The sequence below is a fragment of the Hyperolius riggenbachi genome, chromosome 3 (genome assembly GCF_040937935.1).
Source record: "Hyperolius riggenbachi isolate aHypRig1 chromosome 3, aHypRig1.pri, whole genome shotgun sequence".
In the NCBI taxonomy this organism is placed as follows: domain Eukaryota; kingdom Metazoa; phylum Chordata; class Amphibia; order Anura; family Hyperoliidae; genus Hyperolius; species Hyperolius riggenbachi.
This window is the reverse complement of record NC_090648.1, coordinates 361,344,671-361,362,156: the sequence shown is the minus strand read 5'-3', so window position 1 is coordinate 361,362,156 and position 17,486 is coordinate 361,344,671. Positions and strand designations below refer to the sequence as shown.

Below are 17,486 nucleotides of genomic sequence, written 5' to 3'. Positions count from 1 at the left end.
AATAATACCTATGGCAGCTGAGGATCTCTATTCTTGTGCATAGTTATCGTATGTATTGAGATTTCATTTGGTTAATTTTATACCGCGCAGCATAAATATGTAAGTAGATTAATGCAGTCTGAAAAAAGCGATTAACGTTATATTAAAACTGAGAAACTCTGTCATGAATGGGCTTTGGTAAGAATTATTTTTCCATCTTAAAATGTATTTTATCCCTATTAGGGATAAGCAGCCAATCTCTGCATTGTTGATTTTAGAAACGTTGGGGGAACTTGCAAACCACTTAGTGGTAATGGCTGCCAACTGGGGTGAATAGTTCTCTTCTAGATGCCACCCTCTGGGTAGCTATTTTGCATCAAATGGCATCTTTAAGATCATGGTGATGGTCTTGCTAAAGCTGTAAAAATGACATCACAAAGGACCCATGTGCCCTTCTAGTAATGTATATTAAATGTTGCATACTGCCATCACTGTTCCCTTCCCAGTGTGCTCTACTGTCACTACAATGTCTGTCATTTTATCTGCCAACAAGATGCCTACTGCTGCAGTTTCTTATTGACCAATAAATACAATGTGGCTGTAAAGGTGTCCATATATTTAGAAATGTATGGGTAGATTGACCAAGAGACAGATCTCTCTCTGATCAAATCTGATTGGAGAGAGATTTGTTGGCTTCCAAATACACTGCAGGCCGATTCCCGATCGATTTTAGCATGAAATATCTCAGGAGTTGGTCTCACGGCACTGCCATATCCACCGCCCTGGCTGCCCTTCAATGTTAAGGCATCTGCCCTTCCCTTGTGCCCATCCCTTGTAAATATCACCTGTCCAGCTGTCATGAACCCCAGTCTCCTCCACTGTCTACCCCAAGCACCACTGGCACACTGAGCGTGACCACTTGGTGTGTCATATACATATGCCTGCTGGTGCTCAAGGAGACTGGGAGTTGCCGCAGCTGGACTGATAAGATTTACAATGCGTGGGTACTGGGTGGGGCATTTACATTTGGCTGTCAGACAGAGGGCGGGGGTTCATCGGTTTTAGCGATATCACACAACGGAAAAGCAGCCCCCCCCCCCCTCCGATTGACCACATCCAAGCAAGATTTTACTGCTTGATTTACTACCGAAATCGGTTGAAACATTGATCCGGGCATGGTTGTTGCGGCCCATTAGATTTGTTGTAATTATTATCAGATGGTTGATAGGGCTGCAATATTGGTAGATGTCTGTATGCATATCATTAGATTGTCCCATTCACTTGCACTATGAAATATCATCTGAGGTTTACTTTATATGCCTGTAATCTACTTTTATAATCTCTCTATCACTACTATCTGCCTGTCATCATATGGCCAATTTTACTTTGCTCTGCAGCAACAATTATTGAGGTATTGCTTGAACATCCCTCTGTTCAGTCTCAGAGCAAGGTGTCCAAACAGGTCAAAATATACAAGATTTATAAAACTGAACTGGGACACCACTAAAATTAGTGGTGGCAGAATGGGGGTGGGCAGCTCAGCAGTTGTAAAGACCACCACAGCCAGGTATTGGAGCTTCATCTCTTTTCGTCACTGTTAAAAGGTTATGTTCCTCGGGGGCAAACCTTCAGAGGAGAAGTAAAACCTCTAAGTGGCTGACTCATTGCCAGCTAAACCACTAATTGGGCAGAAAGCTCTGGCCATACAGTGGCTATGCTGTAAATGAAGCTGCCAATCAGACTTTTATCTCTGAAGGCCCACACCTGGGGTTAAAAAAATCCATGTCTGCATTATGGTTACTTCAAAAATAACAGCAGGATGGGGGACTGTTGGTCTTTCTTATTGCCACAATCTCCAAAGCCTTATCAGCCACATCATATATCACTAAGGATCCCTGGAACTATCCAGTGTTGTGTATTAGTGTAAAATTGTTGTGCCAGAAAAGGCATCCATTTCTCTAAGGGCCCTTTTTAGGGCAAGAAATGCTGCAAAAGGCCTTAACATTATTATTGCCAGCAAAATGGTGGGTAGACTAGGGGGACTGCTGCAATCCATCAGATTGATGAAGACCTCAAAAAGTACCACTAAGTCCGCTTATTTTTCACAAGTGCATCGCCGTTGTTCAGTTACTTTGAATAGGAACTGAACACAAGACAGAGATTGAATTTCATTTTTACCTGACTCCAAAGTTCAATCCTTCTCTCTTGCTGCTTAGAGAACGAAATGCCTTGAAAGTTTTTAAGAATATCTTTTTATTTTTCATATTTTTATCCTCACCCTCCTTATGCAACCCATATATTCTGGAAAGATCAACTGTGCATGAGGAATGAAAGACTTGAGCTGCTGTTATCTACAGAAATGTCTATTATAGACTTTGCCATATACAACAAATTATGTAAAAATGCAGCGGAAAAGAGCAAGAGGCCGTATGCTCCAGAATGTCAGGATTTCTTATGTAATGTTGCTAAAAGATGTTTTTAGCAACTTGTGAAACATTTTGTTATTCAAGCTTTAATTCATTAAAGAGACTCTGTAACAAAATTTTGAAGCCTTATTTCTTCTATCCTATATGGTCCTGTAGCTGTTCTAATGTGCTCTGTCTTGCTGCAGCCTTTCCTATTTGCACAGTGGCTGTATGATCTCTGTTATGATCTAATCTTCTCTCCTCTGTCGGCTCTGTCGGGCTGAGGCAGTCAGGCTGGAATGTGCTGTGCTGCTTGTGATTGGATAGAAGCTATACACACCCTCTCCAGGCCCCTGCATACTCTGTATGACTCACAGATTGAGCCACTCTCAGTGTATCATTTGCTATGTCTTTTGTTTGTAAACACTGCATAAAATGGCAATTAGAAGCCAGGATTGCAGCAGGGAGAGGCAGAAACCGCACAGAGGGGCCCAGGAGAACATAATGAATAGAACAGTATGCTTTGCATTGTAAGAATTTTACAGTACAGATTCTCTTTAAATAACCAATAATATATGGCTCCCAATGCCATATGGAAGTACAAACCTGTTCATACCGCACCTAGCTGGCCTGAAGAAAGAGGAGGTGATGCTGGAAGCCGGTATACTTGATCCACTGCGCTTCTCTACATATAACAGCACAGTGTACCACTGAGGCCATGGGATAGGAGGGAGTTATGCCCCTCCCCCATGCCAAAGTGTGATTATCTCAATCCCCTCCTCATGGTTCAGCTCTCCCACAGCAAGTAAAGTCACTATCCCCCCCCCCCCCCCCCCCCCTCCCCTCCACCTGAGTAAAGCCACCAAACCACGCTGGAAGCTCCCTAACAAATGCAGGCATTATCCTACTTACAACCTTTTTTTAAAGCAAACCTGATGGGATCTAAATGTTTGTAAGTGCAAGAAGGGAGGAAAGAGTTTAAGCCCCCCTCCCAATAGCCTGACCATACAGCACTGTCCTCTCCTCCTGGCTGACTCACATGCAGCAGCACACTATAACTGTATGATACTAAATAATAATGCTGGTAATGCCTCCTTTCTATTCTATTGGGGGTGCTTGTTACACTCGTCTGTAGGTTATGCAAGCATCCAGGGCCAGTCTCAACCATTTAGTAATCATCCAGCTATATGAGGCACTAGGAGATCATTTTTGTCTTAAGGGATTTGTTACTTTTGGAGTTCAGGTTGTGGAGCGACAGACCTTTACATTTGTATATAGACAGGGGTAGGAATAGCTGTAATTTTAATGGAATAGTTTGATAGGGTTATGGAGCAGTTTTATTGTACCTTGATTCTGCTTTTTTCAAGGGAGCAATGTTTTGGTTGATTTTGTGCAGAGTTATCAGATATTAACCAATTGATGATCCGTTAAAAGGGTTAAAACGGGCTCTCGATGCCCGTACACACCTGGTGCCCCAAATTCTACTCCAAGCTCAAGAATTTTGCAGAGTATAAATCACTATACTAGCATTAGATTGGTCCTTCTATAAATGATTTTGCTCTGTAGCATTTGGCAATTTCATCATGGTGTTGCTGACTATCGTCCAGGTCTAGGAAATGTGCCTTGTGTTCTCAGGTCTTAGTGTATGGATGGACTCATTCAATAGTAAAAGTAGACAGTCCTCATTTTCCTTTTCTGGCCAGTGCTGCTAATTAGTCATTGTTAGGATGGACAGGCCAGGGACATAGTAATATCAAAACAGCCACCTCCATGACTGCTATAGTGCACAGGATCAGAAAAACCAAGTGGTTTTACACAGAGGCGCTTATCGTGACCTTAAGACTGCACTATGCGTACTCCTGTTGGTTATTGCCAGAAGAAGCAGGAATATACCCACAAAACACACTGCACTGTATGTTGGAGTATATAAATACATTTGTTTGTACTAAAGCCGACAGTATCATGGCTGCTTCATGGGAGATGAGTCCACCACCGCCTCCTGAGGAATTTTAAAGTTTTTCGATCTATTTTATTCTGTTGGCGCCTCTGTTCTCCTTACAAGTGGTCTCTGTGTTTATCATACGTTTCTTGTTCAACTCTGTGACAGTATGGCTCTTGTACTGAAATCAAGTGAAGGTTGTAGTTTGTGAGCAGTGTGGGGACATGAGGAATCGATGGGTGCTTGCAGACTTGCACCTTGTATGTGGGGGTATGCTGCCATATCCACTCATATCCATAGGTGAGTAGAGATGAAAGTGCCATTGCTTAGCTATCTAGGTCAGTGATGGCTAACATTGGCACTCCAGCTATGGTGGAACTACAAGTCCCATGATGCATTGCAATACTCTGACAGCTCTAAGCATAACTCGGGGAGGCAGAGGCATGATGAGATTTGTAGTTTTGTCACAGCTGGAGTGCCAAGGTTAGCCGTCACTGATCTAGGTCTTAGAGCACTATCAACATTTTGTGATAGGGCTTCATTATCTACAGCTACTACACTAGGGCAACCTGTATATTCACTCTCTGCTTTTTGCACAACGAATGCTATAATTCCATTGCATTCATTTAAGCGTGTATGATTGTGAGACACTGTGCAAGCACTCTTCACTGTGGGGATGGTGGGACAGAGATCCAGACCAACCCCCACACTTACATACATGTTATAGAAGTAGTATGTTGCCATTGTTAATAGCTGCTGCCCCTGTCTGCCCTGAGATAATGTACATCCTGTTGTAGCAAAAAGCTGGGAGTAATCCGAGATTAAATGAGGCAAAAACAGTCTGATTCGGTGAACGGACAATGGATGTGTTGTCTATTAACACAAGCAAGCTAAGCTATACTTATACTGTTAAGGGCCCAGGATTTAAAGGGAAGATGAGGTGCTAAGGTAAGTGGTCAATTACATACAATCATTAACCCTATTCACACAAACACTTACTAGCTGGAATTCTAGTCATGATAAGAATGCAAGTGGGATTCAATGCACCAATGGAGGATATTCATTTCCATGAATGAATTGCATGCAAAAACTTTCTGTACTAAACCCTTTCACCAGCACTGAGGATTGCTTGTTTTGAGAGTCCCTTCTCTACCCACAGCCATCAGCAAGAAGCAAACATTTCATGCATGATATCATTTTTTTTTACAAATGTATGCAGCTTCAAGATGGACCAATAAAGTCCCACCAACATTTAATTTGATTGATCTTTTTTACAAGCCGCATATATTTTCATACATAATTTTCATAATCCTGCATCATTTTGGAATTATTTGCATCTCGTTGACCATCCCTAGGTTTATTGGCTTCCCCTCGAAATAGGCTCTAGACTGTTGTTAGGAACATTAGATGAGTGAGATCTAGTGATCTTTACTGAACTACTCCGCATCCAGACCTTTTTTTCCCCCTATGGACCAGCGCAGTTTTGACATTTTAGCTATATCCCTATTTAATCATCCATAACTTTATCCCTACTCGTGACACCTAAATGATCTAGATATCTTTTTTTTTTTTTTTTCAAGACAAACTACTTTCATTGGGGGATATTTTGTCCCACATAAAAAAAAAATGTATTTTATCCCTCCCTATAGATGGCCAGATGTGTCTCCAGTATCAGCCCCCCCCAACCCCCCCCCCCCCCCAGTATAGCCATATTTGTCCCACAATATCATCCCCCCCGGCATAGCCAGATGTCTCCATTGTATTTTCCTCCCCCCCCATATAGATAGACAGATTCGCCCTGGAATTAGCACCCTCTTTACAGCTAGATGTGATCCCAGGTTAAACGTTCCCCCATTACAGCCAGATGTGCCCCAGGATTAGCGCCCCTCCCCATTATAGCCAGATGTGCTCCCAGTTTTAGATTATGCCCCCAGGGTAACCAATTGTGCCGTAATTATTAGATTACCTCCTCCCTAGTTACTCAGATATTTCCAGTTTATATGTTAGTTCCCCCCTCCAGAAATGCTTTGCCCCCATTATAGATAGCCAGATGTGCCTCCCACCCAGGCAGCCCCCTCTGTGCCCAGATCGGTACTAAAAATCAACAGCAAGCTTGCTTGTCTTACCTCGCCTGGTTCCTGTGATCCTCCTGCAGCCCGAGCCTCCGTTCAATGCTCTGCAGTCAGCCCCATAATGTTGAATATTCGAGTCCTGGCTTGATAACATCATCAAGCCGGGACTCAGATATTTGTCATCACGGTGCTGACTGCAGTTTGGTGAACATCGACTCTGGCTGCAGGGTGATCACTGAAACCAGACGAGGTGAGAGAGGCTGCTTCCAGCTTCTTTATTCTAGCAATGGAAGGGGGCAGATGAAGGATCACTGCAGTTGGCTGCTGCAGTGATTGTTCATCCGTGGGGGTTGGAGACTAACTGGCTTAACGGGAACATGTTCCCTTTTTCCAATTAGTATTGCAGCTGTAAATGGGGAGCATGCACAGGAGCACACCCGATTGTGCACAGCTGGGTGCAAGGGGCAAATCGTATATCTATGTACTGTCGTGGCTTTGATGAAGTCACAGAGGATGTAGATATACAGTACTGTATTGGTGGATAAAGTGGTTAAATGAGTTCTTAAATGTACTCATTCTTAAAAATGTTTAATAAGTACTTAATTTTATATTAAATGAGCTATTAAAATTCTTATGTATATCCCATTAACCAAAAACTGAAATGTGAAACAACAATATACCTTTTTATTAGAATTACTAATACCTTTAAAATTATTAGTTTTTATTTTGTTTTAATGCACTTTTTTTTTTTTTGTGTGGGAAGGATAGTCGAATAAAATGCAGCAATATAAATTCACCTTTACTTTCATTTTCTTCCAGGTAGAAAAGAGAAAATTCAGCAAAGAGTCCAATGCAACGTACTGCATCTTCATGGTGAACAAACCTTATGCTATAACGTGTTCCGTGGTAGCTTTTTACATTCCTTTATTTTTGATGGTGCTTGCTTACTACCGGATTTATGTCACAGCGCGAGAACATGCCCGACAAATCGGAGTATTACAGCGGGCAGGTGCCCCAGCGGACCACCGACATCAACATCCTGATCAGCATACTACTCACAGGATGAAGACAGAAACTAAAGCTGCGAAGACTTTGTGCATTATAATGGGCTGTTTCTGCCTGTGTTGGGCACCATTTTTTATCACTAATGTGATTGACCCTTTTATAAACTACACTGTGCCAGGGCAGCTGTGGACGGCGTTTCTCTGGTTAGGCTATATAAATTCAGGGTTGAACCCTTTCCTCTATGCCTTTTTGAACAAGTCTTTCAGGCGTGCCTTCCTCATCATTTTGTGTTGTGGAGATGAGAAGTACAGAAGGCCTTCAATACTTGGACAAACTGTTCCTTGTTCAACCACGACTATTAATGGATCCACACATGTTCTAAGGTGAGTACGTTCTTTTGTATCTAAACTGTGGCATTGCTCGTGTTCTTTTTTTCATCAACTGTTCTGATCAAGGTATAAAATGCTTCAGGAGATGTTGTCAGTAGTAATCATCATATTCATGGTTTGTAATTTTGAGGTCTACATTCCGGTCTGGAAACAGAATTCATCAGGGCATGCAAATAGGCTTTCTCTAAAAACTGTGGCATTCACGTAAAACTCCTAAAAAAATGGAGTGTTTGAAGGAAACCAGTCATGCCTTACACTGTTTGCTATAATTACAAACCTATTAAGTAGAGTCACATATATTAGTATCCTATCGACTTTCACAATGAGTTTTTTGTATCTTGAGTGTTGAAAAATAACACACATTTTTATACTGCCACATGGTGGAAACCAAATCATTTTCTATACTGTTTTTGTGCATCATTTCATTTCCACATGCTGTTATTTTCATTTTTTGCCATTGTTTTGATAGTTGCTTATTTTGGCAAATTTTGTGTGTTTTCTATTTACAGTATTGTAGTCCTTAATTTTGTTAACGCATAGCAAGAATGTTTTTGTGACTGGAGTAGTGATTAAAACTCCATTACATCCTAAAATGAAAAACAGATCGCAGTCATAACTAGTTCAGCACTGCAAAGCCCTTATCCAGAGCCAGATAATCTAAAAGCCAACTTAGGCAGGTGCTTAGTGCCTGGTGAATGTCTAAGGACCTTTTCTGCTTGAAAGTGGACTAGTCAAATGCACTTCCTAATGGTTGCAAGCTCCATGCAATTTGCTTTGAATTTACATGCCATTTGAATTATTAGCATCTCATTTGTCATCTCTCTGACACACTGTAGTGGAAGGAGGTAACATGTGCAGGCCCGAGTTGAATTGGCTATCACTAGCGCAGCTATCTGTTTTGTGAGGGGTTTTTTTAACATTCAATTAGGTTTAATTACTCCTTTGTGTTGTAACATCTGTAGTGTGTAGTATGTTCAGCCTCCACTGCTCCCAGGTGGCTGCTTGGTGTGTTAGAGCTTGGATTGCAGTTCCTCTATATTTTCATCCAGACCTAGAGCCCATCCACTAGTGCTAGGCAGTGCAAGTGGATACATACACCACCTAGTGTGGGAAACTAAAGCCTATTTTCCACGGGCAGTTGAACTGTGTGCTCAGCAAGCAGTTACCAGGCAGCATTTAGCCATTTCCAGGTAGCAGCAAGCAGTTATGAGAGTTTCAGAGGCATTTCACTGCCTAGCAACTGCCCATGGAAAAGGCCTAAGACTGCCAAAAATGGAAGAGTCGCTACACTCATACACCAATGAGCTATTGCAGTGTAGTGTAAGCCCCCTCCCCCCCCCCCCCCCCCATTACATTACAGCATTTTCTTTCCAAGGCCCCATCCATTTATTAGCACTGGAATCAGATGTTTGGGTTTTATTGGCCTTGGATAGTAGTTGAACAATGACAGCGGTCCATCTATTGACATAACATGTAGATCTGTTCATTCTTTTGTCTGCCTTTATGCAGCTTTTGAATAATTATCTTTTTTTTATCCATTTCAGTGCCTTTTTGTGCCATCCATGTTATACATTTGTGCTTCTCTAATGAACAAAAATACTGTACAAGTAAACCTCAGTGGCTGAGTCACATGCATTATTTTCTGTGAGTGAATTATTTTTAAATTCTCTTGTTGTTATGCCTCCCACATGCTATATGAAGAGTGACATTTTTTTCCTACAAGCTGTGGTTATATTTAAGCCGTTCTTAACTGCCTTTGCTCTTATTGTCATCTTGCCCTTTGTTGCCAGGTGCTGTCATAGCAGTGTAGAATTCTCTGAGCCTGGATACATAATAATAAACAAAACAGCAGTATGTGGTCAGTGGAGCTGTAGTGTGTGTCTTAAAGAAAACCTGAATTGAAAATTAAAAGTCAAAATAAGCATACACAAGTCATACTTACCTTCCATGTAGTCTACTCCTCCGTGTCTTTCTCCTGTCCCGCGTCCTGTTTGTCCACTGTGATCAAGGGAATTTTCCGTCCTCCATTTTGAAAATGGCCATTACCCCATAACAGCTTTCTGGTCAGCACACAGTTAAACTGTAATATCGCCCACTTGAGCCATAGGGAAACATGGACATTGCCTGATACATCAGTTTTCCTCTCAGCTATAACTGACAGCAACTGATATTTTACTGACAGCAACTGATATATTTCAGATCTGACAAAATGTTGTCAGAACTGGAAGGGATTATTGTCAGAAGAAAATGGTGAGCTTCTGAGAGGAATTGATGGAAAGGTAACTATGTAATGTTCATTTGAAGTTACCTCGTGTTTATTTTAAATATTTTTACTCAGTACAGGTTCTCTTTAAAGAGGAACTCCAGTGAAAATAATGTAATAAAAAAAGTGCTTCATGTTTACAATAATTATGTATAAATTATTTAGTCAGTGTTTGCCCATTGTAAAATCTTTTAAATCCCTGATTTACATTTTGACATTTATTACATGATGACATTTTTACTGTTGGCAGGTGTAGTCGCTGCTGCATGTTTTTTTGGCAGTTGGAAACCGCTGTAAACAGCTATTTCTCACAATGCAACAAAGTTCACCGACAGGAAACTGCCATGAGTACCACGGTCCTCAGAGTTTCTTGTGGGAGGGTTTTCACCACAACATCAGTCATACAGCACCCCCTGATGGTCTGTTTGTGGAAAGGAATAGATTTTGCATGTAAAAGGGGGTATAAGCTACTGATTGAGATAAAGTTCAATTCTTGATCGGAGTTTAAGGCTTGTTACTGGTATCTCTTCAGGTAGTGAAATCCTTCCATAAATATTTTAAGCGGATTTCTATAGTAGAAAAAGTAACTTCACCACTAGGGATGGTCAATAAGATTTAAATATTTTCCACTTTATGCAGGATCATGCAAATTCTGTATGCAAATAGTTGAAGCTTGAAAATGGACCAATCAAGTTAAACCTTGGTGAGACTTGATTGGTAACTTTGCAAGATGCACATATTTACATAATCATACGTAAAATCTGAATTATTTGCATCTGATTGACCATCCCTATACACCACCTTGTGCACTTGCCAGGCTTAATAGTGATTGCGGTTGGTTTACTTAAGTTGGTGAGGAGTGGACAATGCCGTACGGTGTACAAATGACCAAGAAAACCTGGACTGGAATTTAATAAAATTGTCTTATGATAGATGGCAAAACATTAAAAGCTTTCAGTTTTGTGATTTCTGTCACTACACTCAGGGGCGCCTCTGGGCATAGGCAGTACAGGCCATTGCCTGGAGTGCCATTGTTCCTGGGGGGCGCCATGTTGCAGAATTAAGCCCCGCCCCCAAATTAAGCCACACCCAAGATTAAGCCACACCCCTGTGGCTGTTCTATTACTTGCTTCTGCTGAATCTACTTAGCGTAAGTTGCAGGCAGCTGACACCTCTGTGCCTTGTGCATCCTTTTCTCCTTTGTGCCATCTCTGCCTCCTTCTGTGCCCTTTGTGCCTCCTTCTGTCCCCCTGTGCCTCCTTCTGTCCCCTTTGCCTTTGTCACCTTGTGCTACCTCTGCCCCCCTGTTCCTCCTTTAGTCCCACTCTGCCTCCTTCTGTCCTCCTGTGCCTCCTTCTGTATCCCTTTGTGCCTCCTTATGTCTCCATGTGTCTCTTCAGTCCCCATGTGCCACCTCTGTCCCCTGCGCCTTCCTCTGTCCCCATGTGCCTCCTTCTGTCCCTGTGTGCCTCCTTCTGTCCCTGTGTGCCTCCTTTAGTCCTCTGTCCCTGTGTGCCTCCTTTAGTCCCCCATGACTCCTTCTGTCACCGTTTGTGCCTCCTTCTGACCCATTGTAGAGGGTGCCAGGCTGACCAGGCGGGCATGAGTGCTGTGCAGGGGGGACCGCAGTCACCCCCCGCCAGATGTTGTGTCCCCAGGTGGTGAACAGGTGTTGACTGGCCCACAGCCCGTAAGCTCACTTCTGCAGCCTTACATTACGTGTATTTTCTGGTGAAACAATGCCCGCATTGCGAATTTTCTGATGAAACGCTGCCGCATTATGATTATTTTCATGGAAGGGCGCCATGGGGGGGGGGGGGGGGGCGCGCCACAGATTTTCTCGCCTGGAGTGACAACATGGCTAGAGGTGCCCCTGACTACACTAGCTTACAGTTAAAACATTTTATAAAATAAATGAATAAATACATCCAGGCTGTCGTTGAACTGTTGAATGTGTTTAATGTTTTCCATCCAGTAGCGCACACTGCTCAGAATCTCCAGGTCAGGTTTGTTGGATTATATATGTTCCCCTCTGATCTCTAACAGTAAATCGGTTAATTTGTGTTCACGTATGCAAGTGTTTGCTGTAAAATTAATGTTCAATTATTTTTTACTGCAATTTTTCATTATAATAAATCATATTTTTCCTTAAAGAGAGTCTGAAGCGAGAATAAATCTCGCTTCAGACCTCATAAATAGCAGGGGCACGTGTGCCCCTGCTAAAACGCCGCTATAGCGCGGCTTAACGGGGGTCCCTTCACCCCCAAATCCCCCTCGATGCACCCGGGGAGCGCTTCCTGGTTGGGGCAGGGCTAGCCGCCGCAGCCCTGCCCCACGCGCGTCTGTCAGCGCGTATCTCCGCCTCTCCCCCGCCCCTCTCAGTCTTCCTTCACTGAGAGGGGCGGGGGAGAGGCGGCGATGCGCCGCTGACAGACGCGACTGGAGGCAGGGCTGCAGCAGTTAGCCCTGCCTCCAGGAAGCAATAAATCACGACCAAATCTGTGACCAAGTGTCGCAGTGGTCGTTTTGGGGGTGAAGGGACCCCCGTTAAGCCGCGCTATAGCGGCGGTTTAGCAGGGGCACACGTGCCCCTGCTATTTATGAGCTCTGAAGCGAGATTTATTCTCGCTTCAGAGTCTCTTTAAACTATAGGAAAATATGAAATATTACAAAATATGTTTTTTTTGTTGTTTTTTTTTAGCACCATTAACTAATTTGACTGGCTGGGTGTATATCTAGTCAAATGTATTGTCTTACTGCCACGTACTTGAGATGTTTGCATAGTTTTGTATTGTAATTTTATGCTTCTTACAATAATCCTTTTTTTATTAGAAATATATGAATTATAAAAAAAAACCTTATTTTCAGGGCCCGGTTTCTTTTCCACACCTCTCTCCTATTTTTATTTTATTACTGTATTAAACAAGTTTCAACATTACAGAAGCTAAAGGCCTGAGCACACTTGCAATCTTCTTATGTCACAGAAGTAAGAATTTGAGATAATTTCAGGCACCTTTTCCATGTTCCCCAATGCCCCCTCCTCTTGTTAGTATGCAGGAGAACAGAGGCGCCAAAAGGATAAAAGGAAGCTAAATGAGCTTAAAAACCAAGTTCTTGGTAAACAGAGGAGGTAGTGGTGGACTTACCTCCTCCAAGTAGACACACAACGACTGTAGTAAAGACAGTCAATATATTTTATTTATGAACTCCAAATATGCAACGCGTTTCGCAGGTTTGATCCCGCTTCATCAGGCAATAACAACGGAGCAATAGCATATGTGGTCAGTAGAAGAGCCAGGCACCTCTCTGAGAGCCTTGCTTTTTTTAGTCATGCTGCTAAACTTTGGCTAAAGGCTTCTTTGAAACTTCCTACTCCATCTGGAGAAAGACAGAAGCATTGTGCTAGCGATCTTTTAAGAAATGTCTAATGAAATAGACTGGTCTTGACTTATGAGTCTCCTGAGTGACTTTAACAAGCCCAGAAAAGTTATACTATGCGTATGTATCTGTATGTATTTTAAGTTTAGATAAAGAGCTCTGCTTGGTCATGTGGCACAACCTTTAATGCTTGCTGTGACATAATAGGAATGTAGCCCCCATTTTTTCACTATGGACTTGCTGTGCATCCCAGATCTGCACGGTGTTATGCTGTGCATATAAAGTTTCACAAAAAGTAATCTTAATGTCTACATGATTTCTAAAACTTAAAAAACTGAATTCAGGAACTCCATTGCAAACTAAAGCTGTGTCTAAGCTCTCCTTACAAACTTGGCTTCACATTTAGCTTTTGCTTGTATAGTTAAAACTTATTTCACCAGACACTTAATGTTAACTTTTCTCTTTGAACGTCTGGGGTTAATGCACTAACCGCTGGTAATATTTCAGTGCACAGGCAGCACACAGCAATATTACTATTATTACCGCCAGCAGTGTACTGTGCATTGCACAACCTGCGGTACATAGGCAACAAGAATGTTCCTACGGTAACATGCCTAACTGCAATGTTACTGGTGTTTAGAGCATCAACTCCTTTGTGTGGTTTAAACAGCACTGATATATGGTGGCTACACACCATATCATTTTTTATATTTTCTTCTTCCTTTCAATTCACGAATTACGATCAACATTTGAAAAATCTGACCAATGTATCACACACACGTGTTAGTTTGTTAAATAGAAAAAATGAAAAATATACCCCACACCATTCAATTTTCATGAAAATGTATGATAGAAATCTACTGTTCCTGATCTACTTTTCTCCCCCCCCCCCCCCAAAAAAGGGGGGGTTAATTACTGTAACACCTAAAACAAAAGCGGTTTGAGTAAAATTGATTTTTTTTTTCTTTGCAATTTGCTGTTCCCATTTATCCCTTGCTATGAGAATTTCAGAAATGTACATATATGCTCAAGGTGTGTGTAAACCCCACTTTGCAATATAATGAATTGAGCCACGTTCTCTCTTCAGCATTTGAAAACCAGTGCTATACAGTTTCACATCATGGACCTAGCAAAACACTGCATATAGAATTCAGACAGGACACAACATTAAAGGGAACCTAAACTGAGGATATGGATTTTTCCTTTATAAATAAAATACCAGTTGCCTGACTCTTCTGCTGCTCCTGTGTGTCTAATACTTTTAGCCACAGCCCCTCAACAAGCATGCAGATCAGGTGCTCTGACTGAAGTCAGACTGGATTAGCTGCATGCTTGTTTCAGGTGTGTGATTCAGCCACTACTGCAGCCAAATAGATCAGCAGGACTGAGCAGCAACTGGAATTGTGGGGAGGTGCGTAGTCCAAAGGAGTCCCAAGACTTCCTACGGATACAGGAAAAACACAGAGAGGGACCAAGAGCCCCTTATGGTGTAGTATATTAATGTCAAGTTCTGGATAAATACAAAGTAATGAGGTACTCACCAAGTTGGGTTGCAAGACCAGCAACCACAATATAAAAACAAGTGAGGAAATGGGTATGGGTTGCACCCCAGAAAAAACGAATGCTTGGGTACGCAAAACAAACAATTGACAGCAACCTCTAATAGCTAGGGGGCTGTAAATAATATCACTGACAGGGAGAAGGTGCCCAAAAAAATGACCATGGATGTAAGAAATATAAAATGGCTTACCTCTAATAAGAAGGCGCAACGCCAATATAAGAAAGAAATGTTAATAATCAGACACAAAAGCGATAATGTGTTTCACAGAGCACAGTCCGCTTCCTCGGATCAAATACAGCAGTGTCTGGGTAGCCAAGGTGCAAAGCTTGGAGCGCCTAAAAATTATTAAAATGTCTTTCTTATATTGGCATTTCCCCTTCTTCTTAGAGGTAAGCCATTTTATATTTATAACATCCATGGTTATTTTTTGGGGCTTCTCCTCCCTCCCAGTGAAGCAACTGGAATTGTTTAAAAGGATACATCCATATCCCTCTCAGTTTAGGGTCTCTTTAAACACACACTGGTCAGGAAATCTTTGGTACCAAGGGAACCTACAACATGTTGAGTTGATTATTGCACACATTAAAATATAAATATTCTCCAAGCAAGAGTGACCCTTTATATTAGTAACAGTAACCTGCATAACATCAGAACTTTTATCAGATTATTAAAAGGTTAGAGTTTGCGCCATTGCAGTCACAAGCATGCAATCACAGAAATAATTTGTTAATAGATCTGAGACAGCTTAGGTTTTTTAAAAAAACTATCTTGTTGTACATATGAATGTAATCACACAGTTACTAACTTCCCAGTCACCCCACTGTGCTTTCATCTAGCCAAGGTTTGCAACTGTGGTTCTACAGCACAAAAACACCTCTATCCCATAAACCTTATATGACCTCTACTAGAAATTGCAAACATCAAAAAAATAAACCCTCTGTATTTTTCACTTAAGTGTAAGGCAAGTATAATTTGTAACCTTTTGTACTTCTCTAACTATAATTGGCGTGCTGGCACATACCGCAGAAATCTCTGCAGCAAGGGAGATTTTAGTTTGAAGGTCCCAGCATTGTGCTGCTGGCAGGCGCATTTGTCTTATTGCAAATTAAGACGTCGAAAGTGATGATTTTTCTTTAAAAAAAACTTGGCATCTTTGAAAAGTCCAAAAGACTTTTTTTCCCCTCCCCGGAGGACTTAATTTGCAAACGTTGCTGGCTTTGGACTTCTAACAAAAAAATTATTTATTATTATTGAGTTACCCAGTTATACTGTAGCTGTTGCACGTCCACATAGAACAAAGACCATATTCAAAGATATCAGAATAGTTATAGTAACCGACTGTGTAAACTATGAAAGGTAGAATGAGTGACCCTCTGACGTAAATTAAAAAAAAAAAAAAAAAACGAAAAGAAAGTTTATTTAGAAAAATCTTTAATAATGTCAGACTTTTTTAATATGACTAGGTGAGAGTGCAGGTGGGGGAAATGTAGCATTTATCAATCAGATTAGACCAGTGGTTCCCAACCTTTTCCGGCCCGGGGAACACTGCCTGACCAAATTTTTCTCCGGGGAACGGCGCGGGTGGGGGGGGGGGGGGGGGGGCGACGGGCGGAGTTGCGGCTGCATAGCTAGCATAGTTGCCCCAGTGTAGGGAGTTTAGTTGCCTCAGTATAGCCAGTATAGTGCCCCAGTATAGCCAGCATAGTGCCCCAGTATAGCCAGCATAGTGCCCCAGTATAGCCAGCATAGTGCCCCAGTATAGCCAGCATAGTGCCCCAGTATAGCTAGTATAGTGCCCCAGTATAGCCAGAATAGTGCCCCAGTATAGCCAGCATAGTGCCCCAGTATAGCCAGAATAGTGCCCCAGTATAGCCAGCATAGTGCCCCAGTATAGCCCCCCAGTATAGCTAGTATAGTGCCCCAGTATAGCCCCCAGTATAGTGCCCCAGTATAGCCAGTATAGTGCCCCAGTATAGCCAGAATAGTGCCCCAGTATAGCCAGCATAGTGCCCCAGTATAGCCCCCCAGTATAGCTAGTATAGTGCCCCAGTATAGCCCCCAGTATAGTGCCCCAGTATAGCCAGTATAGTGCCCCAGTATAGCCAGAATAGTGCCCCAGTATAGCCAGCATAGTGCCCCAGTATAGCCCCCCAGTATAGCTAGTATAGTGCCCCAGTATAGCCCCCCAGTATAGCCAGTATAGTGCCCCAGTATAGTGCCCAAGTATAGCTAGTATAGTGCCCCAGTATAGCCAGAATAGTACCCCAGTATAGTGCCCCAGTATAGCTAGTATAGTGCCCCAGTATAGCCAGAATAGTGCCCCAGTATAGCTAGTATAGTGCCCCAGAATAGTGCCCCAGGATAGCCAGTATAGTGCCTCCCGCCCGTCCCCACGGCCAACGCTGTTATTACCTTAACAGCTGCCGCTCTCCCCTCTCCAGCGCGTGTATATTCTAGCAGCGTATCTCCGGCTGCTCTGTCTGTGTGATGCGGAA

The 17,486-nt window shown here is 42.3% G+C and overlaps 1 protein-coding gene across 7 annotated transcripts in view; it reads left to right on the top strand.

Moving 5' to 3' along the window:
- Positions 1-17,486, top strand: part of HTR4 (5-hydroxytryptamine receptor 4) — a 724,446-nt gene that overhangs the window by 506,833 nt on the left and 200,127 nt on the right. For 6 of the 7 annotated variants that reach the window (XM_068277120.1, XM_068277118.1, XM_068277121.1 and 3 more), the window contains one exon: positions 7,215-7,783. In XM_068277120.1, the coding sequence (XP_068133221.1) occupies positions 7,215-7,783 (569 nt within the window). Of the gene's footprint in view, positions 1-7,214; positions 7,784-9,333; positions 9,425-17,486 lie in introns of those variants that run through there. The other variant, XM_068277122.1, reaches the window with a different exon arrangement.